Raw genomic sequence first — 27,810 nt, 5'->3', positions numbered from 1 at the left:
GTTATCAGTTCAATGCTTGTTTACGAAAATACTCGTACCAGTGATTAAAGCAAACCACTAAAAAAATCACATTTTGTATAAACATTTTAATTTTTTAGGCAAATTACTCAAAGTTATTGTTTACAGAAATTCTGGCACTTTCCCAACAGTCGAAATTAAAGCCGGATCAGTTTTAATGCATGAAATAATAAATAGTCGAAATAGTTTATTTAAAAATTGATTTTTATGTTTTGTGGCGCAAATCTGAGAAAATTCTCACATTAAACATTCAAAAATCAACAACTTATACGAAGAAAGCGATACTACAAAAATAGTAAAGAGTATACAGAGTGCCTTTACTGAGAATTCCTGTTAATATTTTTTTTTCTTTTCCTAACTAAACGTTCGTAAAAGTACATCTATCTCTATTTTCTGCATAAACTTTACAAAAATAAAGTTTACTAATACTGTGAAAACTTTAGAACTGTACCTATATATTTTTTAAAATTCTTTTTGTTTTTTCGTTTTGTTTACATTTTACAAGAACCATAAAACATAAAACATAGATTTGTAAACAGTTAAATTGTTCAAAAATAAACCTAAGGTTATTCTTTTCCTCACAAATAATTAAATAATTACATTCTTAATACAAGAGAATATCTGAATATCTGAGACAAATATGAAAATATAAAATTGTCTACACAAGTTTCATTTCCCTGCGTCGACTTCCTAGATAATGTAATAATTTTGGGCGTTTAAAAATCAACTTACACCAGCGAAATTTTATAAATTCACACAAAGGACGCTAAGAAACTGCACACCTTTTATTATTTCGCAGTTTCTGTAACAGGCACGTATTTTTAAACAAAATTAATTCTAAGAGATTGTTTTCTCAGTTAGAGCCCCGATTTGAGCCTTAAAAATTTCGAAAAAACCAACTACAAAACTAAATATTTAACTGAGATTATGTTAAATAATAACAATTTTAAATTAAAAAATAGAAAAGAGCAAAAAATTTCTAGCATTTTTGTTATTTCATTGTCAAAAAGAATAGGAAATTACTCACGTTTATGTCAGCGTATGTCAAAGGTGCCCGAAATTTTTTGCTCGTCTCTGTATAAACAAGACGATAGAATTTGATTTTATCTTCGAGAGCGGCCTTCACCTCCAGATTGAAACGCTTGAGAAGATAATAGTGAATTTTATCGTCGTGTACAATACAACATTTTTTTGCATCCTCCATTATTTCAATTATATTACCTATCGATATCCTAAGTTATTTTGATTGAAAATTATTAACGTCAAAAAATTTAACAATGAAAAAAACGTCGAAACAGTACAACAAGAAAGGTTCTTTAGACGACAAAATTTCGTGTACCATAAAGTAATCAATGGATAAAATGCCAGTTTACCGTTGACGATGCAATAAAGTAATAGATATCCAAATACCTACGAAATACTAGAAAACTTTATATTTTCAATAGTATTTTCAAAACTATGGTTTTTTTAAATAGCGTCTAATTTTTGTTTTATCAAAATAATTTTTTGTACAAATCATCCGATAACCGAAATTGAATTTAAATCAATTCTTATGCATGAAATAATGCGATTATAAATACAGCCGAAACAGTTTATTTGACAATTGATTTTTATAAATTCTCTCATTAAACAATGGAAAATCAACGACATATTTTTATTTTTTTATTTTTAGTTTTATTACAAAAATCTTATAAAGTATGCAGAATTCCTCAACTGATAATTCTTGTTTTGTCATTTGTGTAGTTATTTATTTTTTCTTTGTTTCCATTTTATTTTCTATAAAAATTACTACATACACACAACTAAATAATGTTACAAATTTTGAAAAAAATATTAGGCTTCTTCTTTCATTTCTTTTCTATTACTTATAAACGTTATAAGTTCGCTTTTTGAACTGATTGTATAGACCTAGCCAAAGTCTTCTAAAAATGTAGTCATTACTAAGAACAATTTTTGTTCTAAAATTTCTGGCACAATTTTTTGCTTAAAAACTACTCTAAAAATTACTTCTGGTACAATCATAATGTCTTTAAACCAATGATTTTTTAATAAATTATTAAAGTTGCGTTCTGAGCTCATTATAAAGACTGTTTTTGAAAAAAACATACATAAACTGAAAACTAAAAGAAATTAAAAAAAAATACTTTCTCAAAATAATCACAATTGTAATGCAATTCAAAATATACAAATTATTTTTTTTTTGTAAAGTAGTTAACAAAAAAACGCTTGGTTCTGTACTTTTGCACGACCCTCGCCTATTAATCACTTGTGAAGAACATGAGCGTTTTGATCGTTTTCAAAAGTATATTTTCTTATTCTCACTAAATGACTCACAATAGCTCTCTCTGAATATATATAATATAACTCTATAATATATAATATAACTCTGAATAACAAAATATTAAAACCCAAGAAAATGTTAGATATTATTATAGTTTGTCTAATTGTTAATCAAAGAAGTTATTTAACAAATACCTGTAAACATCAGAAAATTTTATATTCTCAGATTTTTTATAAACTTATTGTTTCAAAAATGCAACACATAATAAAAAAATAAATTAGCTTAAAAAGCATCGATACTGCGTATAATTTTCGTCTTCATTAACTCATTGTTTATACAAATTTTGGCTCATGACCAATGAACGTAATTGAAACTGGATCAGTTCTAATTCATAAAATAATAAATAGACGAAATACAGTTTATTTAAAACTGATCTTTAAATTTTATGGCAAAAATTAACACAATATTGGCATTTTCTTAATTCTTTATTTCGCCTTTGTTTTACATTTTTATAAATTTTTATAAACAACTAAACATAACAAACTTTAAACAAATAATTTGGTTCACTTTACGTCTTCTTTACTTTTAAGCGTTTGTAAAGCTGTATCAATATCTTTCAATTTCTGAACGGCTTGTTTACATATTTTACCCTCAGGAAGAACATCAGGCTCATTTTTGAGCAATTCAATCGTTTCCAAAAGAATTTTTTTCGCCTCCTGAAACCAAAAAAAAACAAACATAAATTTATTAAAGCACCAAATACAAACCTCCAAGTCGGTGATTTTTTGTGGCCCTGCTCGTCTCGCAATTTCCGTTAAAGCTACATACTTCTCAAACAAAATTAACCCCAAAGCTCTCTTCTCAGCCGGTGCAATAATTTTCAGCAACTTTTCTAAACTGTTGCAGTATTGCAATTTCAAAGACAAGTCCTCATCGGAAATTACAAGAATCAGTCTCTGCCCGATCAGTTGGGACAGGGTGTATTTAACTTCAGTACAGTAGTAGTGATTTTCGTGTAAAAGATCTTGATGGGTGTTTAAAAAATCCTTACAATCTTCAATGCTACTCTTGTCTAAATCAAACAGATCCCGACCGATCCGTTCCAGAATATCATGAACCGAATAAAACGACATGGTCTTATCACATTTATCACAAACCCAATCTGGAAGTTTTTGCAACTCTGTGAACGTGGCTGGCAGGAGGTACCCACCACAAGACCTACAAAACCAAATCAAGCGAAAGAAATTTAAAAAAATCATTACTTGGTTGAACACTTGATTGCACTAAAGTTAGTACCGAACTCAGAAGGGTCCTCACACCGTTCGCAGTGGCACCAGAAGAACTTTGTCTCATGGAGGAAGTACCTCCGACTTGGAGTACCCCACAAGGGGTCGCTGTAACAAATACTCAAATGGTCCCCTTCTTGTATGCTTTTGGCAGCGGAAATTACGATGTGTCCTTGCTTTGTGAAGCTCTTGGTGCAGTTGGGACCACAGCTGTGTTCCAGCATCGAAGCACTTGAATATATGGCCACGTGGAAGGGCTCAGTTAGAGGTACTTCGTGTCCATTGACCTGAAAAATCTGGTACTTTTGGCCCTTTTCCCAAAAAGTGTGTCCCTACCAAGGTACTACCATGCACTTTCATGATGTCTTCTTCGGAGAAAGTTGCCGATAACTTGAAAAATCGGCGAATAAATTCGGCAATGGTCACTCGATCGCTTTCGTAGTTCGTTGTCGATTTGTGTTCCTCCAAGTGGTTTTGTAAAGTTTCCAACTTTTTCCAGTTTTTGGGCAAGAACTGCTTCTGGTACAAGCACCTAAGTACTGTTATACATTTGTAAATGGGGTGCGGAACCCCGAATATTTTCACGGTGATTTTCTCGCCCCTTTGGCTCGTGTAGCGACACTCTGGTATGTGCGAGGGCGATTTTTCGCAAAGGTCGCTACAAACCGGCCATCCACACTTCTGGCACGGCCTGCTGCACGTCTCGTCGACCGCTTTCCCGCACCCCAGACACACGGGGATCGAGTTGTACGACGGGCCCCAAATGAGGGGCGCTTCCTGGATGACCACCTCCCCCGGTTTAAGGGCGCGAGTGGCCACCAAGTGGCGCCCCAACACCGCATCCTCGCATATCTGTCCACAATTAAATTAAGTTCGCTTGGTGGAATGGCCTCACCTTGAACGGTTGGCAAACACTTTTGTGTTGCTTCCAATGCTCCCTCTGATGCTTTTTGTCGCAGTAATGGGCATTGTGGCATTTCCCGCACTTGTGCAAGGCCGGCTTTTCGCACACTTCGCATCGATTGGTCGGATCCATTGCGGATTTTTGAATGCAATCCAAACAAACAATAATAAAAAATTAGACGCAACTCACAAGCCCACGCTTTGCAATTGAAACACACAGAACTGCAATTCAACCGACTTGCCGCTACTATAAATAAACTACTACTAGCCCGAATAGATTTAAATAGACAAAGGAAGTGTGACAAAGTTGGAAGATCGCACCTCATGTGTTAATAAATATTTACGGCAGTGAATCATGCTTGATTTATTAGGAAAATGACAAACAAGTTGAGACGAAACAGTTGTCAATCGTTCGGAAAATATCAATCGGAGAGCAAAAATAAATACAGGTTTGAAATCCAATTGCAAATTTACAAACTGTGGATAAATTGTGACTAGATTTTTTGTTCACAATTTTACAACTATCCGTCGTAACAACGTAACTAGGAACAGCAAGAGTAAAAAGTTCATTTTACAATGGGTCTAACAAAAAAAAATGACCTAGATACGACCTTAATAGTAAAAAATCGAAGAGAAAAAATCGGAGTTGTCTTTAAATTTGTCGTAGTCATAAAACAAAAACAAAGACAAATTTCAATTCCACAGACAATTTTCGATGACATTCTAATTCTAGGTCGTAGTTCTCTCAAACTTCTTTTTTCTTAGCTTTACTATTCTTTTCTTTAGATATATTGTTCTATAGCTTTTCTTTCTATAGTTTTTCTTTTTTTTAACTCCCTTCTTCTCTTTTTCCTTTTTTATTTCTATTTTTTTTTAATTTTTTTTTTTTTCAAATTTTTGCCTAAATTCTTCTCAAGCTCGTCTCGTTTCTTTTCTAACTCCGTTGTTCTCTTTCCCAGCTCATATATTTTTATTTTGTCTTTTTTGTTGCGAATTTTGCTTGCTTTTCTCTTTCTAGTTCCTTTCTTCTAACTCAAGCGGTTCTCATCTTTATTTTTTTTGGCTCCACTCTTCGTTAGCTTCTTTGTTTAGTACATACACCCCTTTTTTTCTTTAACTACCCTTTTCTGTAGCCTTTTTGGTTTTTAGCTATTTTTCTTTAGCTCACTGTTTTTTTCTTTGTTAACTTTGTTAAGGTTCCGCCATTCTTTTCTTCTGGCCTTGCTATTCTTTTTCCTAAGTCTTCTCTTTTTTAGTTTCTATGTATACTAGTTTCTTTTCTCTAGCGATTTTTTTCTCGAACTCTCTATTTTTATAGTCCTACACATTGTTTTTCTTTAACATTTTTTTTAAATCTATTATTTATAGTTCTGCTGAAAAAAAAGTCTTTTTTAAGTTTTTTTTACTTTTATCATTTCTAGTTCTACTCTTCTTGAACTATTCATTTCTCTGTTTTTTTTTACACCACCATTTTTGTTTCTAGATCTTAATTATTCGAGCGTCTCTTTTCTCTATCTCTATCTTCTTTTAGTCCTGCTCTTCTGTTCTTTAACGTTTCTTTTCTGTATTTTTTTTAATTTTGGCTTTTTGTTTAGCTTCTTAGCTTCCGCCTTTTTTGACTCTTGTTGTCTTTACCTTTTACAGTTCTATTCTTTTATAACCATCTTCTTTTTTCTTTTAACTCTGGTTTTCTCTTCTCTTCTTTAATTCTTTCACATTTTAACTGTTACCTTTTATAACGTTTCCCATCTCAAGCATTTTTTTTCTTTAGATCTGTAACTTCTCTTTTTTTAAGATACTTTATTCTTTTTTCTTGCTCTATTTTTTCTCTAACTCTTTTTTTTTTAGTTTCTTCTATAGTTCCTTTTCTCAAACGATTATTTTCTCTAGCTCATTCTTTTTATAGTTCTGCTCTCTTTTTTCTTTAACTTTTTACTTTTATAGCTTCTTTTAGCTCTGTTCTTCCCTTCTTTGAATCTTTTTTTCTACTTTTATTTATATTTTTATTTCAAGCTTTCTTCTTAAACTGTTTTCTTCTTCGTGTTTTTGTTCTTCTAGCTTTTCTGTTCTCTAACTCCTTCTTTTCTTAGGTCTGTTTTTCTGTTCTTTAACTTTTCTATTCTGTAGATATTTTTCAATTTTGGCTCTTTTTTAAGCTTTGCTTTTCGCTTTTTTGACTCTTGTTTTCTACTTTTTTTTCTTTTTTAGTTCTATTCTTTTATAACTCTTCTATATCCTAAATCTAACATTTTCCCTTTAGCTCTAGTCTTCCTTTCTTTTCTTTAATTCTTTTACTTTTTAACTGTTACCTTTTATATCATTTCCCATGTCATGTCCTTCTTTTCTCTAGCTCTTCTCTTCTCTAGTTTTCTAACATCTCTTTTCACGAGCTCACGACCTTACCCATTTTTTTCTGCTATTTTTTTCTGTAACGCTCCTCTTTTTCTACAGCTTTTTTTTTAATTGTTCCGTTCTCCTTTTTCTTTAACTTTTTACTTTTATAGCTTTTTTCTTTAGCACTGTTCTTCTCTTCTTTGAATCTTTTTTCAACTTTTTTTAATTTCAAACTCTTCTATTCTTAAAATATTCTTTTCTTCGTGTTTGTATTCTTCTAGCTTTCCTCTTCTCTAACTCTATCCTTTTTTAGTTTTGTTCTCTTGTTCTTGTTTTTTAACTTTTCTATTTTGTAGATTTTTTTTATTAAGGCACTTTTTTTCGCTTTGCTGTTCTTTTTTTGACTCTTGTTTTCTCTACCTTTTGTTTCTTTTTTAGCTCTATTCTTTATAACTCTTTTATTTTCTAAAGCTATCTTTTCTAACCTTTAGCTCAAGTCTTTTTTTTTATTCTTTTCATTTCTAGCTATTTTCTATCTTTGCTCTTCCTTGGAGTCGCTCTAATACCACAAAAAGTTTTTTAAAAATTTTGTTTATGGGCCAAACCATTATTTGTGACAACTATTCAGATTTTAGATGGTAAAAAAGTTCTTTTCATTTTCCATAACGGAAAAAATTATCGATTTTTATTGAGGAAATACAAAAACAATTGAATAACTTCTGAGTAGCTGAATAATACGTTTTCTTTCAAAACACAAAAAATCTGCGAAATCCAGCTACTTTATAAACAATCAAACTTTTACAGATTTGAACTTTTTTAATTTAAAGTAAGTAGAATAAGTATGACAATAGTTATTTATTTACCAAGTTTTAGTGTAAATCGAACGCTTTATTGCTAAATGGAGTTTTAAAAGTCGAGTGATAACACGAGGAGAAATAAATGAACCGATTTACACGAAAACGAGGTCAATACAACATTTTATTCTTCGAATTAGACTCAACAAGGCTTAAAATTGTTTTAAATTTGTTAGAAATAATCTGACGTTTCGTACTGAGAAATGCCAAACAGTTCTCAAAACTCTCTTACACAAGAAAAAAACCATTAATTTTGACAATGTTAAAAAATAAAGTTATATCAGTTTTACATGATTGTCGTAAATAATGAGTTTTTATAAAATGTAACTAAAATGATAGATTAAAAAAATGAAATTAAGTTACAAGCTGTTCTACATCATGCTAAAGCTGCATGGCTTGCCAAGGATAAATAAACAAAATTTCTAATAAAATCCTTAAATAAATAAATAAATTGTCATAAACTGGTCTAATAAATTAATATCATGTAAAACAACCAATTGTGTACCCACTTAACTCAAAAATTTGATCAAGACTGATTGATTTTTTATTTTCTGCTTTGTTCACGGATTCTCTTGTGTTATTTAAAGATTTGCCGTAAACTTGGGCCCCAACCTTGATCTCACAAACCTAAAAACAACAATAGATTGCAAAATTTCCAAATTTTACGAGTCCTGCTATTGTTTACGTTCCAAACATTGTAAAAGTAAAACTTCATTATATTTTCATTATATTTTCATAACAAGTGGATTGTTTCTTCTCCAGAGATCGCGTAAACAATTTCCGCTTTTATTGTCATTCGTTTGGCAACACTATCCAGAAATAAAGAAGACTTAGTTAAAAATAACTTTAGCAGCGTCCACAATAATTCCTCCCACAAGAGACTAGTCGAGTTAGATGAGTTGACTAAAATAAACGGCCACTCCGTTACAACCAAATTTCGGTGACAAGTTCTGACAACAACATGAGTAAACATTCGCGAAGAAAAGTAAGTCCGCTTTTTCAAAAATCAATTTAGAAAAAAAACACATTTTTTAATCAGAAGGGAAAATCCGCAAGACGCTCGCAGTCACAATCGACCACATCGTCCGAAAATTTCGAAGAAGGCTTCGATGTCACTGATGATGGCCCGATCTTCGAGGTCAAAACGTCCAAAGTCATGGGCAGGTAACTCGTAAAACCGTTTTATGTTCGACCTTTCGACATTGAAAGCATGTGCAAAAAATCCAACAAATAGCAAAATTTTATGTTTATTTACTCAGAAACTCACATCTGTCGAAACAAATGGGCGGAATGACAAAAGTTGGCACTATTTTAAATAAGAGGCTAAAATTGAACCTTGCACACGATTCAAAATTATTACAACTTGTCTACTAATCGAAAAAATTTGCATATAAAAATCGATTCACTTTCATCCTCACTTTAATTGTACATTTAAGAATTAATGCCACAATTTTTCCTCATTAATGTATTTAATTCCCCATTAAAATTATGTACGTAAAAAATTTACAAATCAACATGATCGTCTTCTGAGAGGGTAGATGGTGATGTGTAATTCTTAATGTGTAATAATTTCTGAACAAATTTCTTCCAAATTTACGAGTTTTTTCAAAATTTAGAATTGCAAAAAATACAAAAGTACAATTTTTAACGGTAGAAAAGTTTTAAATACTGAACATAAAAAACTAATTAGTTACTATTTTTTAACATTTGTTCTATTTTTCTTCATCTTTTTTTTGTTCTTTATTTTTTTTCCCAATTCCTGAAGTATAATTATTTTGAGCTCACAAAATCTAACAATTTTTTTTCTGGAAGATGGTATTTGTTTAAAAATTATGCTTCATAAAAAATAAAGATAAAGAAAAAAAGAACAAATGTGAAAGAATAATAACTAATTCATTATTTTATGTTCTATATTTAAAACTTTTCTACCATTAAAAATTGTAATTTTGTATTTTTTGCAATTCTAAATTATGAAAAAACTCGCAAATTTGGAAGTAGTTACTTATGTTTTTTGTTCTTCCTTTGCTGTGTTCTTGTAATTTTTTCAAATTTTTAAACCTCTTCAAAAGTGGAATTCAAAACTAAATTAAATGTGGCCTTTATTAAAAATGTGGTTCAAGACTTTGCAATTAAAAAAAATTAAAATAATGCGACAAAAATATGATTTTCATTCGAAGTGCAAAAACAAGGAAGCGACCAAACCGTTCGGTTTGTTTGCAATTTTTACAAAATCAAAGCGAGCAGACTGATAAACACACGAAACAGGACTTCCTTTAATTTAAAAGGTACACAAGTACTAGAAACCCAATTCTCAAAAAAATAGTTGTCAACAAACAGATTACTTCTGGAAAACTGTTATTAGTACACAGTGCGTCATCACCCGATTTCACAATTCCAATCGAGTTTACTCCCGAAAATTTATATTCTAAACTGTATCTCTCACCTGAATTTATCGAAGTTTACTTAATAACAATTAATCTGCTCTAGATACATGGTTTCGCGGAAAAACCTAAAACCTGGCGATGTTATCCTGAGCGAAGCACCCCTTGTTATTGGTCCTTGCACCGGCTGCAAAGTGCAATGTTTGGGGTGCTACAAAACTCTCGAATCGAGTTTTTGCACCAAGTAAGTGTCCCGTTTAAACCGCACATTGAAAATATTGTAAGTTCTGATAACGATATTTCTCTGAAAATTGGCGCACAGCCATATCCCTGTAGGTCCTGTTCAGTAAAAATACTTTTAACATGGTGGCACTTTCGGTTATAATGGAAGTTGGTATCAATTTTCTTAATAAAAAATAAGTTTTTATTGCGTTTATGGATTATCCAAGTTATTTTAGGAAGATTTTCATAAGTTTTCCAAATGCCCAAATTGAAGCGTTTTCCAAATATTTTGGGTTTTTTGAAAATTTCTTTTACTTCACAAATCGGTAATTTTAGAGTTTTAAAAATCGTATTTGGATTATCAAAAAAGAACGGCTGTATCTTTCCTTCAGTGTATTCAAAATTGGGAAAAATACAAACTCGAAAATCTCCACATTATATTTGAACAACTTTCATTACCTAGTATAACTCAAATTTTTGAAATTGAAAGCCCCAATTAAGAGAATTTAATTCTGCATCTGTGTTAGCATTCCCTATATTTACCTATCTGTGATAATTTTCAAGTTATGTTGGTTTTCTTTGCTCAACATTGCTCAAAATTCCTTACTAGTCACAGCTATTTTTGCAGAATTTGGTAAAGAATCATTTCATTTCTCATTAAATAAACGAGAGGTTTTATTCAAAATTTTGCTATTCTGTCAAACAGAAGATGAGAGAAAATTGAAAGCGAAGCTTAATTCGAAGATATCAGTAGACTACAACAAAGTAGGAGCAGTTTTAACATTTATTGTAAAATATTTATTTACCAGTTCCAAGTTTTTACATTAAATTAGAACTATATTAAACAATTATTGTGCTTAATTATATTCAAAATTTCTTGAACGCGACCTCCAGGTTGTTTCTCTGTCCGTATACAACATTGTTTACATAATTAAAAGAAAAATCCACAGACTTTAAATCGGAAGACATGTAGGTCTGCAGATTTGTGCACCATCCATCGATAAAAACACTTCTAAAGCTGTGATAGAGTAGAACACCGTCAAGTTAAAACCCACATTAGCACGAAAAGCAAATCGTAATTATAACCGTAATTTAAGCAAATCGTAAAGTTCCTGTAAACATTGTGTATTTTCCTAAAGTCACCATCAATTTTTTCCTGACCGGCAAAGTTTTGGATGTGAATAACTTTGTGATTGGGAGGACTCTTGTTTAGAAATCGTTTAACAAAAACCCTTGTGGTTTATCTGACAGTCTGTTTAAATTCAAAAACTTTAAAAAATCACTGACTTTGTAGAGTTTGTTCCATATCTGGTATTTAAGATATTGAAACACATGGGCGTGCATTTTTTTCTCTAAAATTTACTTAGGAACTGATTTTAAGTTGACTTACAACCGGCGCAAATATGAAATGTTATAAATCTAGAACTGCCGTTGGTTGCGCAACTTTGTGACCAAACTCAAAGTCAGCCCCTTAGTTGTCATTTTAATAAATTTTGAGAACGAAGATACATAGAAATATTACTATTGTTATTAATAATTTATTCATTATTCTTCATCTTATGTATTTTATTACATTTTTTTTAAAGACTAACAGTGGGTTTAAAAGGCATTTTATTACGACGCCTCTGAGCAATTTCTTTTTCAGTAGTAAACGTAATAATATTTAATGCTAAAATTCAGTCATTTTTGCTAATGGTAGTTCGCCGCCACATTTGGAATAAGCTCTTTTAAAAGTTCTAGAGACGACTGGATTAGAGTTCCTATAGACTGGATTAATAACAATGGATCTATTTTAATTAAATTTGTAACTTAGCAGCAAGAATTACGAAAAATAGACCCAGATATTCTTAAACTATCCGGTTGCTTAAATCAAAATGTTCTGTCCTTAATTAACGTTTCAGCAATAAAAAATTATTGTTTTTTGAAATTATGGTGATTTATCGAGTTTGCTGTGGGTCGTGAAAATTGACCCTCCCTGTGTTTAAAATAAGAAAATTGTTAGCGGAATACCCGTTGAAGCGGATGATCGAAAATGTTTCTTGAAGTCAAGAATTTCCATGATTGCCCCAAAATTCAAGAAAATTTAAAGACAAGTGTTTAAAAATCATGGTGATGTTTTTAATTCTTCGCTTTCATTCGTAATCTCCATATGTAACCTTGGCCATAGACTAAATTTTGACCATTCACAACTTCTGCAAAATTTCAATTTAAACTTACTCAAAATCAGGCAGGAACTAAACGCTTTAACTTTTATTGTTGATTTAGTAAAAAGACAGCTAAACTTGCCGTCTTTCTTAAGTTGCCTGCATTTTCGTATTTTTTTCTACTTTACTTTTACCTCCCCACATTTCGAATTCCAGTATTCTTTGAAGTCGTCTAAATATTTCAAGTGTCAATATTTTTTTTAATTGTAACTTGTCTGTTTCTAACGTCATTATGCTTTTGTTCGGCTTATGTTTTTAATCATATTTATTTTCATCTTTTTTATCTTATTTTTATTTTTATATTTTATATTTTACGTTTGTCTTATTATTGGATCATTTTCTGTTGGACAGTAAATGCATCATTAATTATTTATTGTTATTATTATTATTATTATTATTATTATTATTATTATTATTTAAATTAAAAGAGTCATATTTTAAAAAATTTGGAGCTAAAAACTTATTTTGTTAACTTTTTCAGTTTTCATTATTTTTTATTGTTTTTATGTTTCGCACTAAGTAATAGTTTCCTAACAAAACGATGAATAGTTATTTTTTAATTTCCTATCAGACTTTGTCAGTTTTTTGAATTAAAAACAATGACATTCATAAAAAAAATCACAGTTTGTAGATGTGCCAACACTGGAAATTATTTCCTAGGAAACCGTTTCAAAATTATTTTTTTTATTGTTGATCAAGTTCTACTGCAATTATATACGACTGTTAGACAACGTTACCACATATCATTTATTTAAAATTCGTTATTTATCAATAACTTTAAAAAAAATAATTTTTTACTGTTTTTACCTATATGTAAGTAATTCTCTTCCACACACCATTGAGTTGGTGCCCCAATTTTTGAGCACCCGGTATATATTATAATAGGTATAATAGGACGTACCGCTGTTTTCAATATATTTTTTTTGAACAGGACCTAACAGATTATGGTTGTATACAAATTTTCAGATGACTCTGATTATCAGAACTCCCAATACTTTTAATAGGAAGTTTAGACGAAACCAGCCAGTATAATTTGTATCAAAATTACAGTTAATTTTTTAGGTGCACTTGTGGTTGGCCATTGTGTTCGCCCAAATGTAAAGGACTCGGGAAGAGATTTGGCCACAGTCAAGTCGAATGTGCGGTGCTCAAAGCCACCAAATCGTCAAAGTTTCTCAACTATGATAATTTTGAAGAAATGCGCCCGAATTTCAACGCGATAGTACCTCTAAGGTGTCTTCTACTCAAAGAAACAGATGCTAGGAGTTACCAACACTTGATGACGATGGAAACTCACAATGAGATTCGACGAAACATTCCAGAGTTATGGCAAACCAATCAGAGAACAGTTGTCGACAAGATTCGCATTGATTGGGGTTTGAGGGAATACTCACAAGAGGAAATTCACAGTGTTTGCGGCATTTTGGAAGTCAATTCGTTCGAAATTGGGCAACAAGGAGTCAACATCCGAGGGCTGTACCCTTCTGCCTTCCTAATGTCACACGATTGTGTCCCTAACACGAATCACATTGACGAAGAAAGTACCTTCAGGTTAACAGTTCGGGCCTCGACTAGGATAGAACCTGGCGAAATGATAACTTTAAGTTATGCCTACACGTTGCAAAGTACCCTAAAAAGACGGGAACACCTACTAGAAAACAAGTTCTTCGAGTGTCAGTGTCGACGTTGTAGCGACCCTACGGAACTTGGCACCTTCACAAGCGCCCTAATTTGCCCTAAATGCAAGGACGGGTTCGTACTCTCGTCCAACCCTTTGGACCCCGAAGCTGACTGGACTTGTTCCAATTACAACAAATGTCCAGGTTATAAAATCAGCGCAAAGTCAATGCAACTCCTCCTAGACAAAATAACCCAAGAAGTTGACAACATCGACTGTAATGATGTTATAACAATGGAAACTTTTCTAAAGAAGTACCGAAACGTGCTCCACCCGACTCACTACATCAACCTCAGTGTGAAGCTCTCCCTTAGCCAACTCTACGGTCGCATCAACGGGTTTCTAATCGATGAGCTCAGCGATGAAGTCCTAACCCGAAAACTGGAGATTTGCGAGGAAATTATCAAAGTTTTCAACGTCATAGAGCCCGGTTTTACGCGACTACGTGGAGTCACCCTGTATGAGATGCATGCGCCTTTGATGGTACTCCTGACGAGGCAGTTTGAGCGTCATTGCACTAAGAGTGAGCTAAGGAGCAAATTGAAGAAGGTTTTGAAATGTTTGGAAGAAGCGAGTGTGATTTTGGGATACGAACCCGAGAGTTCGCCTGAAGGGATGATGGGGGTTGCGGCCAAGGATGCGTTGGTTAAGATTAGGGATTGGGAGAAGATTTTAGGGAGGTTTTAGTATAAATAAATAGTTTTTTAATTGTTTGTTTTTTATTGAGTGACAGAATGGGAACATGGGACAGGAATGATAGAGATTAGGATGCTTGCCAGTGATGAACGCCAAGTTATTTCTCAGTGTTGCATAGTTAAAATTAGTTTCAAAAATGCATAGCTACAAATTACAACTACAATAAAGAGAAACATTCCGTTGTAAAATGAAAAATTACCACAATTTTATTTAAAAAAAAAAACAGAAATCAGTTAGTCTCGACCGTTAACGAGTTACGTAACGAAATTCATTTCGTAACTACTAATTTTCATTGCTTTACGTCAAAATTAGATTTTGACAAAATTTTTAAATTATTTATTTTAAACATCTAAAATCTTAATATCGTTTGTTTCAAAATGACAAGAAATAAAAAAATGTCTGCAGCGCCTTAGTACATTAACGGGCTTATTTTGTAACTTTATCGTTATTTTATCGAGATCGTTATTTAACCAGAATCGTTATGTGAGAATATTTATCAGATAACGATTTTTGAGAAAAAGGTGATTTTGTAACTGTTATCGATATTTTTCCATAACTATCTAAAACATAACGACACAGTCAAAAAAATTTAAAATGGATAGTACATTTTTAAATAATTTCCCTAGTAACAATATTTATTTTTTACAAAAATGACAAACTCGCCAATTTACTGTCAAAATGCTCAATTCGTTAAAGAAACTCGACGAAAAAACCACGAAAGCACAGTTTGGTATTTATCTTTTTTTATTATTAGACCAACACAAACTAATGCGACTCAAATAATTATGTCAAAAGTTAAATATTTCTGGTGGTCTTACCCGAACAGATTTCACATTTTGGAAATGTTTGGTGCAAAAGAAAGGTTGAGTACCAAATTCAATACAATATGAACCAAATAAGATATGGCGAAGCTGGGAAACCGCTTAACAATTTAGAAAAAAAACTTCTACAACTTACTGAGAACTTAGTTGTCTCAGGGCTGTCTGGTGTTCGTAAATTAGGAGTGGTGTGTTTAGAGGAAAAACGTGAATTTTCAATAGATATACCTTCCAGTAAAAGTGTGTGCTATTATTATATTTATCATTTAATTTTTAATAAACAATGTGTTTCGAGATACGATTAAACAACCGAGCCTTTTTCTTGAAGTAAAACTCTTTTTGTTATTATTTTTTATTGTGATATAGCTCCAGGAGTAAAAATCGTTATGATATCTACTCGTTGACAGCCTAACGTTATTTTAACGAATGAAGAAATAACGTTCTCGTTATTATTCGATCGATAATCAGATACAAAATAGCTTTTATAACAAAAATCGTTATTATTCCGATACTCGTTAAATAGCGATATCGTTATAAGTTACAAAATAAGCCTGTAAATTACTACTTAATTAATTAATTCAGTAGTGGTATAAAACAAAGTACAAATAAAACGTTCCCGTCTTCGATAGTTTCGTTAATAGAAAGTTTTAGCGAGTCGTACGTTTATTAATAACGTACGTTATTCGCTCGTTACTGAAGAAACAGAAAATCTTAACGTTCACGTAAACGTTATTGAAAAGACGTATTACATTATAGTACGTGAAACGTTATAAAAAATCTGAAAATTTTTTAAACTTTGATTTAAAAAGGAGGACGAGTTAACACTTTTAAAAGTAGTTCTTTGTTATAATCTGCAATAAAAGAAATCAGAAGCAAAGTATTCCTCTAATCATACCATAATCTGTTTTTTTTTACGTTCGTTTGGCGTAAAAGCTTTTACGTCTTGATAAAAGTCTAATTTAAAAACGTACGTTAAAGGACCTAAAACGTTTTTCTAAAACTCTCTAATGTCGCTCTATTTGACCCCAAAAAATGTATATGTATAAATAGGTTTGAAACAGCAAGTAATACACTTGCAAATTTGCAAATTAATATAGTTGCTAAAAAAATAACAATTTTTTAAAAATTAAAACAAAAAATATAATAATAATAATAATAATAATAATAATAATAATAATAATAATAATAATAATAATAATAATAATAATAATAATAATAATAATGAGCAATTGCTATTCGAACTTAACCCTCTTAACAACTAGGAACTAAATGAACAGAAAAATAAATAACAAGTCACAAAAGATACATAAATACATATTCACAAACTATTAAAATTACATTTAAGAAACTCATCCGAGTTGTACAAACAATTCGCTTCCAAAAACTTTTTAATTTTGATTAAAAAATGTAAAACATTGAAAAAATTAATTGCGTCATATCAGGTACAACTCTTTACTCTAGAGATCTAGTTGTGCAAAGTTACAATATGTTTGTTCCCCATTGTGTCATGGTCATGAAATTCTTTATAACTGTTATATTTCATAACATTTTTCTTAATATAAAGAAGAGAGTTCTTAATATAAGTTCTTTATATATTAAGATAAGTTCTTAAGTATAAATATAAAAAAGAAACTAAACTTCTTTTGAATTTTTTGAATCACACTCTGTAATACTAATAATTTCGATTAAGGTTATCAATATTAAAATTTGTACAACAAATCCCTTAAATAAGAATTTACTTAAAACGGTAGGTTAATAATATTAATAATAATTTCTTGAATATCGAAAAAAAAAGAAAAACCAGTTTAACACAATAATACAACGTGTGAAACATAAAAACAAAATATACCTATTGTTTTTATTTACAAAGAATATTACCTACTTTGATTCTATAAATCTTTGTCCCAATTCTAGATACGAGAATTTGTAAAAGTACACAACATTAAATTACCTAGAACTCTGCCTAAAATATTTACTTAAACACAATCACTTTTTACTTAATTTTTAGCATTTTTTTACAAGTTCCTATCCAATCCAGAAAGTTTGCGAGTTGTTGTTTTTATTTTATTTTAAGTAAACCATTATAGGTAAATACAGGATAAGTTAATAGTGAGTGTTAATAGCGAGTTATTTCTTAATTTCTATGAACATCTACCTATGCAACCAATAATACTGATTCCAGCTGACCAGTTCGATAAACGTCAAAAAAATTTAGTTTAATTCACGATTACATTGATCTGGATAGTATTAAATTTCTCTTTTCATTATTGATTATTATTATTTAAAAGATAAAAAGTCAGTGTTGTTCAATTAATGGTTTTAAAAATCAAACGAAGTATCCAAGTAATTTGTGCGATTAGTATATTTAGTTGCATTTTAGCGCATGTTAAAAGTAACCCCCACTATTGACTCACTCTGTATATAACAATATAACGTAACTTACCTTAGGTAGGTACCTGGAAAATACAAACATAAGTACCTATTACCTGAATTTCTTATATTATGCCTCAAGTAAGGAAACTGGAGTAATTCTAGGTAGTTCAGGGCTTTTATTTAAGAGGGAAAAATCATTTTTTTACTCTTGGGAAAAAAACATTTATCATAATCACAAACATTTTATCACTTCATCCCTAATTCGAATATAAGACAGTTCTTAACAAAAGAAGAAGTGATAAATCAGTGGTACTACCCGAGGTGGTACCCAATTTTATGAGTTTATAACTTATGCAATGAGCAATACGACACGGTTTTAAGTAATTGCTTTTAGCAGAAGTTTAAAAGAATACTTTGCTCGCATTAAACAAAAAAACAAGCTTCTCAAATACGTGATACGTAAATAAGTAGTATAGAAACAAAAATTGTTTGCTTAGTATAAAAGCATAAAAATTGTATTATATTCAACACCCTATAAAAAAATCGCATTCAATCTAAATTAGAACCTAGAGAGTCTTTTACTTTCGAATAATTTTTGAATCCGTGTGAAATTTGAACAATATTGTAAGTCCTGACATATATGAAGTTGATTTATTTTGGCGCAGTCAGTAGGTTTTCTTGTAAATTCAAACGATTTTTCAATAATTTTAATTTCCTTTGAACAAAAATAATACGGTAGCGCTCAGCTCCGTTTGCGTGTGCGTCATCTGACATTTCTCTCACTACGTTTACATAGCAGGGGCATAGCGGTGACAAACTATCAAATATTTTTTGAGGTTACGAAGTGTTTAAATTATGAGTTGTTACAAAAAATACAGATTCACAAAACAAGAACTAATAAACGCAGAATCAAAAACCTAACGAAACGCAAATCACAAAACACAATAAACGAACAGAAAATACTTGCGATTAACACCGATAACACTTTCGACAACCATGCAACGACGTCTATAATTTACTGTCAATGTCAGGTTGACAAATTCGTGACACTTGACGGTGTTGTCGAACTGCACATGTAAATTAATGTTCAAGGATACCACCCTTAGATAGCCCTTAGCTGTTTAAATTTGCATTGTTTTTGATAATTTTTTATAGCTTTGTGTTGGTAATGAAAAAATGAAATTGATGACGCACACGCAAATCGAGCTGACCGCCACTATAAGAATCTATTTAACTAGGTGCAAACAATTAACAAATGCTATGCAACCACATGTCACAATTTTTTAAAGCATTTTCGCCATTGTAACCATTTAAACAAAAACCGAATTTAAAAAATCAATTGTGTTTGTAGGTGTTTGGTGTAGAATTTTATATTTTTATCCACAACGTGAAACGATCGATCCTTTTCTTCGTGCTTCTTATTATATCTCCACAAAACACGTTACCGGGCCTCCCCTTCTTGCGAGCGAACAGAGCCGGCTCGTGTCCTTCCCAATTTCAATACCTGTCCCCAGAAAACCGTTAGATCCGCATCTGCCGCTGTATTTTCCGCATGAAAAAGAACCGAATTTCACCATCTCTCTCGATCCTTTGTAGCAAAAACCTAATCCTTGTTTTTACCCCCTTTGCCTTGTACTTAAGTGTCAAGCGAATTGCGCTTGTGCGAATCCAAGTATCGATCCTACTTCAGTAGGGTGGTTGAGTTCCCTCGCCGCCCTTACCTACTCAGTTAACACGACGTCACTCTATTTAAGCCATCAGCAGCTTAACAAAATCAAATCAGCGACAAAAAGGCACAAATCGAAGACGGCGCTACTCATTTAGACAACTCGTGCTCAGTGCGATGCTCAGTCCGAGTGATAATTAGTGGCGTTTTTTGGCGGGAATCTTCACCGAGGATTAAACGGTCAGTACACAACGAAACAGTAGTTTAGATTCTATTTATTGTGCTATAAAAACACCAAGATGAAGAATGTCACTAATGACACTTAACCAGTCTATCAATTTTCCTATTTTTCCTCATTTGAGAATTATAGATCCTGGACTCGTTTGACCTTCCGTGTTTTTTGTGATTGGTGGGTCTTCCAGACGAAGCCCCCACCACCGATAATAACGTATTGAAAATTTTTTTTTACTTGCCGGGTAAAGAATTGAAATTTTTGCCAAGATAAATTTAAGGTTACTCTTTACATTACTATTTTACTTGTTTACGTTCATACGACTAATAATCGATTTGGAAGCTTCTCCTACATTTTTGCTGTTTAAAACTTTAACTTTGCAACTGTAGAGCGCAAATAATCGACCTATTTTTTTAAACGTCCTGAATATTCCAAATGTAGAATGAACAAAAAGGTCGAAGTCAAAAATGTTTTTGGGTTGGTAATACTGAATTTTGTGTTTAAATGATACGACTGTTTGTTGACAGCTTTGGTACTGACAGCTTTATTTGACACTTCGCAATAGGTATTATCGATTCAGTTGGTGCAATAGTGTTATGTCAGTTATTTAAATATTTTTTCTAACTTCCAGAATAGTAACTTTAAGGTTTACCAACATCCTCTCACTTTAGCAGTACATGTCTTTTGAATAGATAGTTAAACTTACAACTAGGGTTTAATGCTAATGCTAATCATAACGGACGAGGTATAAATAATACTTATAATAAATAAAAAAAAATGCAGTGAACTTTTGCTTCAAAAACTTTTTTTTATTTTATGATACTAACGTTTTTTCGTTAGCTGTTATTAAATGTATAAAAGTTTATCGGAATTATACCGGGTGCCCCAAAACTGGCACACCAACTTAATGGTGGATGGTAGAGAGATGTTTTCATACAGGCTGTCACGAACGATCCAAAAAAAAGAAACATAAAAAATAAACAGAATGAAAACTGAAGAAGTTTAAAAAATTAGTTAGTAATAATTGGTAATTAAATAAGGTTACGATTTTGTAAGTCAGTTTACATAACATAAACCAAACTATATTTTAATAATTATGATATAATTAAATTAATTAAATAAAAAAATAAATAATAAATATTGTTACATTACAACAAACAAGTAAACAGTAACGTTTCAGTAAAATATTTTTTAATTTACATCAGTTTATCAATTTCTACAGCCAGTTTTATAATTAGAAGGTTATATAGAATAATAAAAAACAAAATAATACATACAGATACAAATAATTGTACAATAAATTACAATTACTTTTTAAAATTTCTGGTAAAGAAATTCATTATTAAACGTTTTTAGCTTTGACACCACTTTGCTACTGAAAAAGAATTCGTCTTTTAATTTTTTTTTTTCATATTTTAAACCAAGGGAGTTCACACCATAAAAGTAGTTCATGTAACCAGCAGTCGTATGCGTTACGACACTCGTCTACGGCTTGTGTCGTAATTTTTTGGGCCTTAATTGTCTTATTGATAAATAAATGCGAGCTGCATACGTTATTTTTTAGAATCCGACCGATCATATTTAAAAAAATACGATTTTTTTTCCAAATGTTTGATTTACGTTTTTTTACTTAAATGTCAGACTGTTGTCAAACACTCAAGGCAATCTAATAACTAGAAACAAATGACTTCATTATTAAGGAAAAGAACAACTGAGAAGGTGAAGTCTAGGTGATGATGTATGATATATGGTGTCACAACTCCCTTTAATTCCCCATATAAAAATGTCAACTGAACGCAATGCTAGCAACATGGCAAGGTCGGGAACTTTTTTGAACATTGTTCAGCAGATGGAGCTGTTCTACAAATTTTTGACTATTTTTCAAATTTACGTCATAATGACACATCATATTAAAGTCTGTGGTCTAAGGCTGTTTACGGTGTTTACGACTATCTACAAACCTGTGCCAGGAATTATATTAGTTAATGAATCACAAGTATGGTCTTTAAAGGGAAATTGATTTATTTAGCAGTAAAATGGTTTCACTATAATAATCTCTTGAGTAGAGGCATCAGCTATCATAAACATAAATAAATTCATATCGGAGGCCCGAAAACAACTGTGAACGCATTATAAGGTGATTGATGTCTGTACAAACGGTAGTTGCACTTGAGTTTTCGAAAGTGTTAGAATACAGCAACGCCAAAAACAACAAGGTAATTATATCGCTTAACACCATAGACAAAATGATTTTGAACTATCATTCATTGAACTATCATTACCATCGAGTAAACTTTGTAATCAAACCCATTTGGATGTAGGAACCAGCCTTGTTTCAATGATTTTAACTGAAATTCCGCATAACATAAGAAATGACAGTAATTAATAAAGTTATTAATATTTTTAATCAAAACTACAGATGAAAAGTATAATACACAATTAGCAAAATCAGTCTTTTAATTAATTACAGTTGGGTGTGAGTCTCTTAGGTATGTAAATGTGTGAACTTGTCTTTGGGAGCCACTTTTTGCAAAAATTTTACATACACAAGTACCACTGAAAACACAAACCATCACAAAATATCAGTTTGATGTGCCCGTCACTCAGTTAAAGACCGGTAATAAATGTAAATTGAATCTTATCTGCCAAAATGCTACTGTCACTGAAATCAAATTTGAAGCATTTTTGAAGTTCATAATGTGATCGGTAATAAGGATACCTTTACATCAAATTCAAAAAGCGCTATCTAATGGCCATTGTATGAAATGGTTCCCGACCTCGTCAGTTCGTTCCAGTTTAAAACAAATGAAGGGAGTTGGAGCACCATACCTTCTAACACCACCGTCTAGGTAATGTTCCCTGGGAAACCTCACAAAAAAAACAAATACAAAATTAAAAAACAGAACAAACTATAAAATATAAACTCAGAAGTAACTAAAAATTGAAGACACGCAGACAGAAAATACTAGAGATTAATAAGAAAAAATTATTGCAGTAAATAATTTTAAAAGTAATATGTATGTAAAAAATAAGTATGTAATAATATTGTAAAAAAGTATAAAAATTAGAAATGAAAACAAAAGAGCAAAGGAACAATTTACTAAAGTTAGAGATAGGTATTAGATGTTTTAAAACTATAAAAACGGTAACGTCGCATTTTCAGTTAAAATTATTCATGCACTTTAAAAAAAATAGCTAATATATCTTATAGTTTCAATGAAGAGAGCTAATAATTAATTACTATTTTACAATTTTATCAATATTATTTAGAAAAATAATTCTGTAAAATGCGACGTTAGCGTTTTTATAGTATTGAAACAGCTAATACATGTTACATGTTACATTGCCATTGGACACAACACAACTTTAAATGTAACGAAAGAATGGTAGAAAAAAATAACAATAACTTTTTTCTGTTACAAATAGTTGACTTGAATAATAATTATAATTCATATTTTTTGTTTAGTTTTAGTGCACCTTCTTGTAAAGAACCAATTATATTTCTGTAAAATAGAGCATTGTCAAGAGTGCATTTTAGCATTTTGGTTGTGTCTGTTTTTCGCTTTAGTTTTTTCCCTAAGTTCCAAAATTTGAGATGAGCGTTTCGGTAGTTCTTATTGCCAAGATTGACAATTTTTGTGTCGTTTTTTTTCGAGTTTAGATTGATTTTATTTTCAAAATTTTTACAGTTTTAATGTTTGTTTGACTACAGGTCTTTATCAGGTTTTTGTTTGATCTTTTCTAATTACTTTTCGGAAAAACTGATTTTGTGCTTTTTTTGCAAAGATTAACATTTTTATTTATGAATTTTTCTATGAATATTTTGCAAATAGCTTCGAACTGTTAATGGCACCTCACTTTCTTGTGTCTTTTTTGTAAATCACCTACTTTTTTAATAACTTTCTTTATCTGATTTTGAAAAATGCGACACAAATTACATTTTTCAAAGTATACATTTCGTTGTTGTTTTATACAGGGTTATTCACCTAAGACTACGCGCCTGACCAGGTATTAAGTATGCTTTGTAAAGTGAATTTTGTGTTGCTTTTTTATCCAGTCAGATGCGACATCTTATATTAATAACCCACATGAAATAACGCTTTTCGTAACCCATTGCCAAAAACGTTATTTCGCAACTAACGGAAAGAGAAAACAGCCGGTTAGACCAAAAAATTTGGAATGAGCTTTAGTGTTTTCCCTCGTAGTTATTTGCCAAACTTTGTCACCATTCTAAATTTTTTGCGACGGTTTTGAAAAATTTGGTTTTTGCGCATCATCCGCTAACTGGTCGTGGTGTTTTTTTCTCTTTTTCTTTAGATGGAGACGCAAAGTTTTCGTTCGCTTCAAAAGAAGCGTACAACGAATTTCCGCGAGGACGAAACGAAATTGTTAATACAATTGTGGGGCAGTCCCCAAATACAAAACAAACTCTACTTGACCCATCGAAAAGAACCAGTAATGCGTCTTTTGGCTGCCAACATGCAACAACGTGGTTTTTACAGAACGCCCGATGAGATCAAAACAAGGATAAGAAATCTCAAGTGCCTCTATCACAGAATCAAGAGGACAGTCCAATCGGGATCTGGAATTGGGACTGTCGATCCAGATTGGCCACACTACAAAGCCATGGACAGGATTCTGAGCAAACAGAACCAGAAGAAGGAGAGTTTGTACAAGGATAATGTCTTCGAGGGGCCTCGCTGCGAGGACATCAAGCAGGAGATTGACGATATCGATATTAACGATGATATGGAGTCCTACACCACCAACAGCATGGGAGGGTGAGTCAAAACTTTTCCAATTTCAAACAATTACATTAAATTATTACTCAATTATTTAGTTCTACGGATATCTAAAGGTTAGGATATGAAACGACGTACAAATAAAACGTCCCCGTTCTCGATAGTTCCGTTAATGTCACCAGAGGGCGCAGTTGTTCCATTAACATGATTAACACATAGCAAAGAAATACAAAAAAAATACAAACAGAGCATCAAATTCTCAATAGTAAGAGATAATCATAATGCAAAAATTTTATCGTAAACTATATTTTAAAAAATTTCAGACATTTATCAATTTGCACTCTGCCCCATACTTTTCAAAACGCTGCAAATACGGTTGCAGATGTAAGAAAAATATTTAGAAGAAAGTTGTAGAGAATTAAATTTCCTACAAAAAGTTTGCGAGACCATATTCATATCTTCAACAATTTAGGCCCCAAAGTCGTTTAAATACGCTCAAGCGACGGATTTGCTTAATTTTGCCGATGGTCAAGTACTGGAAAGTTAATTTATATCTAAACCTTTGATGATAGAAATAAGGTGTCGCGAACATTTTTGTAGAAAATTTAATTCTCTACAACTTCGTTCCTTACACTTTTTTGTATCTTCAACCGTAGCCACAGCGGCTCTAAGTAATTCTAAGCTCCACCCAGTCTGCACTTGTGTGTATGAATCAAAATTCACAAAAAATATACTGCGCAAGTGAACCAACAACTCAAAAAATGTAAATTGGTTTATTCAAGCTCGTCTAATCTTTAATTTGGTGTTTTCAGGTCGGAATATGAAGAAGAACAAGTACAACTGCCTCCGCTGACTCCAGCCCCAAGCAAAGACGGGAAAAAACCGGACAACAAATCGGTACCGAACCGAAACTTGCCCAAAATTTTACCAAACCTTACCATTCCTTTGCAAAATCAACAAAACGGAGCCCAAAATAAACAAACTTCAATCCCATCGATTCCATTCCCACTGTTAATCCTCAATGGTGTTCAACCAAACGCAAACCCGGACAAGAAAGACGCAAAAAGTCCAGGTGGAATAAAAAATGATTCAGGTAAGCTCGGAAATTAAATCTTTAATTGTCTATTTAATTGTAGAAGAGACAATATGTTGTTAAAATTAGTTAGCTTTCTATAAATGCTTTGTTAAAATTTAATTCGTTGTTAAAAGTTAACAACACGAATAGACCAATCAATTGGTTCAGTTTGGTCATAAACCGGTCTTTAATATTTAAAAGGATGACTAATATAAATGATTTGATAGTGAATTAATAAAAGTGATACCACCTATATAATATGAACTGTTAAAAAGCGATAAAAACGCCAACGTTGCAATTTTTTGATGCACCAATGGATTTAATAAATTATGAATTTATGAGTTTAGAAAAAATGTGATACATTCTTGAGTTTGTTTTTTTTTGAGAAAATAATTTTGGTCAAACCTCATTCCGCAATCGTCATTTGTTTTCAACTTATCAAAAAAAAAACACCTTCTGGCGAAATATTAGAAAATGTATATGTTTTTATTATTAAAGATACATTTTAAAACAGCCACCAATTTGTTTCAACGATTTATTTAATTATTATAATACTTATACTAATACAAAGTTGTATTTTTTAAATGGAAGCCATACTTGACTGTGGCATTTTTTTCTGATTTAAAAGACTTTTAGTTAAATACAGGCTGTTCCATATTAGGTGTAGAAGCTGTGAACCACATAATTTTGTGCTAGATCTAATACGTGATAATATGTGATAAAATATTGAGTTACAAGGTATGGTAAGAGCTCTTGTAATTGGTCAACTTATAACGTTTATAACTCAAAAACTATTTGAGCCTAGACATTTTTTGTCAACAATGCCATCAGATTTCACACGTAAATTTGTAGTTTGCGGCTCCTACATAAATCTGGGACATCCTGTATGTTTCCAGAAACTGGGCCTTGATTTTTTTTATCATGAAGTTTTTAATAATTTGTACAAATTCTATAATCGCTAATATGTTTAAACTAATTTATTAGAAGAGAAAACGAGGGTTCATTCGAAATAAATTTATTTTTCAATTGACATTTTGTGATAAAATTAAAAAGTACAAACTTGACAAAAAACAAGCTTACCAACCTTAATTCCAGACGTTAATCAAGTCCTGAAGGAGCTTCTCGAGGTCCAAAAGGAGAATCTGGACATCGAGCGCCAACGCCTGGAACTGGAAAAACAGAGGCTCGAATTTGAGCGCTTTGTTGGTTCCCAATTACTGGCAATGGGCCCATTTATTGGAAATTTGTTCCATCGATTTGCATTTCCGACCGAAGATATGACAGAAAACGAGAAAAATAACAGCCGAAAGAGGCAAAGTAGTTGTGATATTGACCTTTTGAAGGATAGTAAAATTTTGAAGACTCTGCTGAGTGAGGGGCTGAAGAAGTACATTGTGAGTGAGGATGAGAACGACGACAGTGGGATTCACAATGATGACAACAGCAACAGCAGCAGTAAATAATTTGTTCGTTTCATTCCAATAACATTCCGTTAATTATTTATTTAATTTATTTGTATAGAATTACAATAAAGTCAAGCTATTGAGTATTCATAAAACATATTGTTTGTGTTGCGCCGCTGCAAGTCCCGAATTTCCATTATGTCGGTTTTTAACCGGAGTTTTAAAATTTCGCGCCAAATTGCCTCACGGTGGTCCACATCCGTTATCCCCAGTCGGAGCAAAGAATTATCATTTATTCGCAATAATGTGCGTCCTGTTACATCATTTTGGATGAATTTATCGACATAAAGGGCATAGTAGTCGGTGCAGTGCCTCCGGAGCCACTTTTGTACGTCTACCACCGTCCACGAATACACCGACTTGGGTTTATTGTAATTAACCGCTTTGAGCTGCAATTAATTGTTTAAAACCGGCGAATGGCTGTGTTAATTGGTTAATTCCTACCTTTGGTTTGTTTATATTATTTAAAGTTTCTTCCACCATCTTGCTTGTCAAACTGACAGGTTGTGACCAACCGCAATACCAACCCATCAAGCAAAAACTCCAATTTATTTAAAACAGAGCGCCACTTTGAAATAAAACAC

At 31.8% G+C, this 27,810-nt stretch overlaps 4 protein-coding genes across 5 annotated transcripts; 2 read left to right on the top strand and 2 right to left on the bottom strand.

Moving 5' to 3' along the window:
* Window positions 1-2,765: 2,765 nt before the first annotated feature.
* SmydA-1 (SET and MYND domain containing, arthropod-specific, member 1) lies at window positions 2,766-4,765 on the bottom strand. Its single transcript, XM_008197862.3, has 5 exons — window positions 4,481-4,765; window positions 3,922-4,437; window positions 3,562-3,872; window positions 3,067-3,517; window positions 2,766-3,015 (listed from the first exon to the last, which is right to left on the bottom strand). Exons 1-5 carry the CDS (start codon window positions 4,619-4,621, stop codon window positions 2,863-2,865), a joined length of 1,572 nt encoding a protein of 523 aa, XP_008196084.1. The 5' UTR covers window positions 4,622-4,765; the 3' UTR covers window positions 2,766-2,862.
* A 3,743-nt stretch (window positions 4,766-8,508) lies between these two features.
* LOC662383 (SET domain-containing protein SmydA-8) lies at window positions 8,509-14,870 on the top strand. Its single transcript, XM_008197863.3, has 4 exons — window positions 8,509-8,661; window positions 8,716-8,840; window positions 10,164-10,301; window positions 13,546-14,870. Exons 1-4 carry the CDS (start codon window positions 8,638-8,640, stop codon window positions 14,846-14,848), a joined length of 1,590 nt encoding a protein of 529 aa, XP_008196085.1. The 5' UTR covers window positions 8,509-8,637; the 3' UTR covers window positions 14,849-14,870.
* Window positions 14,871-19,550: 4,680 nt separating this feature from the next.
* LOC103313794 (uncharacterized protein) lies at window positions 19,551-27,321 on the top strand. 2 transcript variants are annotated; one of them, XM_008197966.3, is made up of 4 exons: window positions 19,551-19,954; window positions 24,264-24,727; window positions 25,501-25,781; window positions 26,859-27,321. In XM_008197966.3, the coding sequence occupies exons 2-4, from the start codon at window positions 24,264-24,266 to the stop codon at window positions 27,224-27,226; spliced, it is 1,113 nt and encodes a 370-aa protein (XP_008196188.1). In that variant the 5' UTR covers window positions 19,551-19,954; the 3' UTR covers window positions 27,227-27,321. The 2 variants fall into 2 exon arrangements, with proteins under 2 accessions (XP_008196188.1, XP_008196189.1); XM_008197967.3 differs by having other exon boundaries at window positions 19,555-19,954; window positions 24,449-24,727.
* Window positions 27,256-27,806, bottom strand: ave (aveugle). Its single transcript, XM_968548.4, has 2 exons — window positions 27,671-27,806; window positions 27,256-27,615 (listed from the first exon to the last, which is right to left on the bottom strand). The coding sequence occupies exons 1-2, from the start codon at window positions 27,755-27,757 to the stop codon at window positions 27,298-27,300; spliced, it is 405 nt and encodes a 134-aa protein (XP_973641.2). The 5' UTR covers window positions 27,758-27,806; the 3' UTR covers window positions 27,256-27,297.
* Between the last annotated feature and the right edge of the window lie 4 nt (window positions 27,807-27,810).

Source organism: Tribolium castaneum, chromosome 6 (assembly GCF_031307605.1).
Source record: "Tribolium castaneum strain GA2 chromosome 6, icTriCast1.1, whole genome shotgun sequence".
NCBI lineage: Eukaryota > Metazoa > Arthropoda > Insecta > Coleoptera > Tenebrionidae > Tribolium > Tribolium castaneum.
This window is presented reverse-complemented; position numbering and strand designations above follow the sequence as displayed.

Coding starts and splice junctions, on each gene's coding strand:
- ave (XM_968548.4), bottom strand. CDS start 27,757: ATGGGTTGGTATTGCGGTTGGTCACAACCTGTCAGTTTGACAAGCAAG. Junction 27,616..27,670: donor ATAATATAAACAAACCAAAG/GTAGGAATTAAC, acceptor AATTAATTGCAG/CTCAAAGCGGTTAATTACAA.
- LOC662383 (XM_008197863.3), top strand. CDS start 8,638: ATGAGTAAACATTCGCGAAGAAAA. Junction 8,662..8,715: donor GTAAACATTCGCGAAGAAAA/GTAAGTCCGCTT, acceptor TTTTTTAATCAG/AAGGGAAAATCCGCAAGACG. Junction 8,841..10,163: donor ACGTCCAAAGTCATGGGCAG/GTAACTCGTAAA, acceptor AATCTGCTCTAG/ATACATGGTTTCGCGGAAAA.
- SmydA-1 (XM_008197862.3), bottom strand. CDS start 4,621: ATGGATCCGACCAATCGATGCGAAGTGTGCGAAAAGCCGGCCTTGCAC. Junction 3,518..3,561: donor GCAATCAAGTGTTCAACCAA/GTAATGATTTTT, acceptor TTGGTTTTGTAG/GTCTTGTGGTGGGTACCTCC. Junction 3,016..3,066: donor AAAAAATCACCGACTTGGAG/GTTTGTATTTGG, acceptor TTTTGGTTTCAG/GAGGCGAAAAAAATTCTTTT.
- LOC103313794 (XM_008197966.3), top strand. CDS start 24,264: ATGGAGACGCAAAGTTTTCGTTCGCTTCAAAAGAAGCGTACAACGAAT. Junction 24,728..25,500: donor ACCACCAACAGCATGGGAGG/GTGAGTCAAAAC, acceptor TGGTGTTTTCAG/GTCGGAATATGAAGAAGAAC. Junction 25,782..26,858: donor TGGAATAAAAAATGATTCAG/GTAAGCTCGGAA, acceptor CCTTAATTCCAG/ACGTTAATCAAGTCCTGAAG.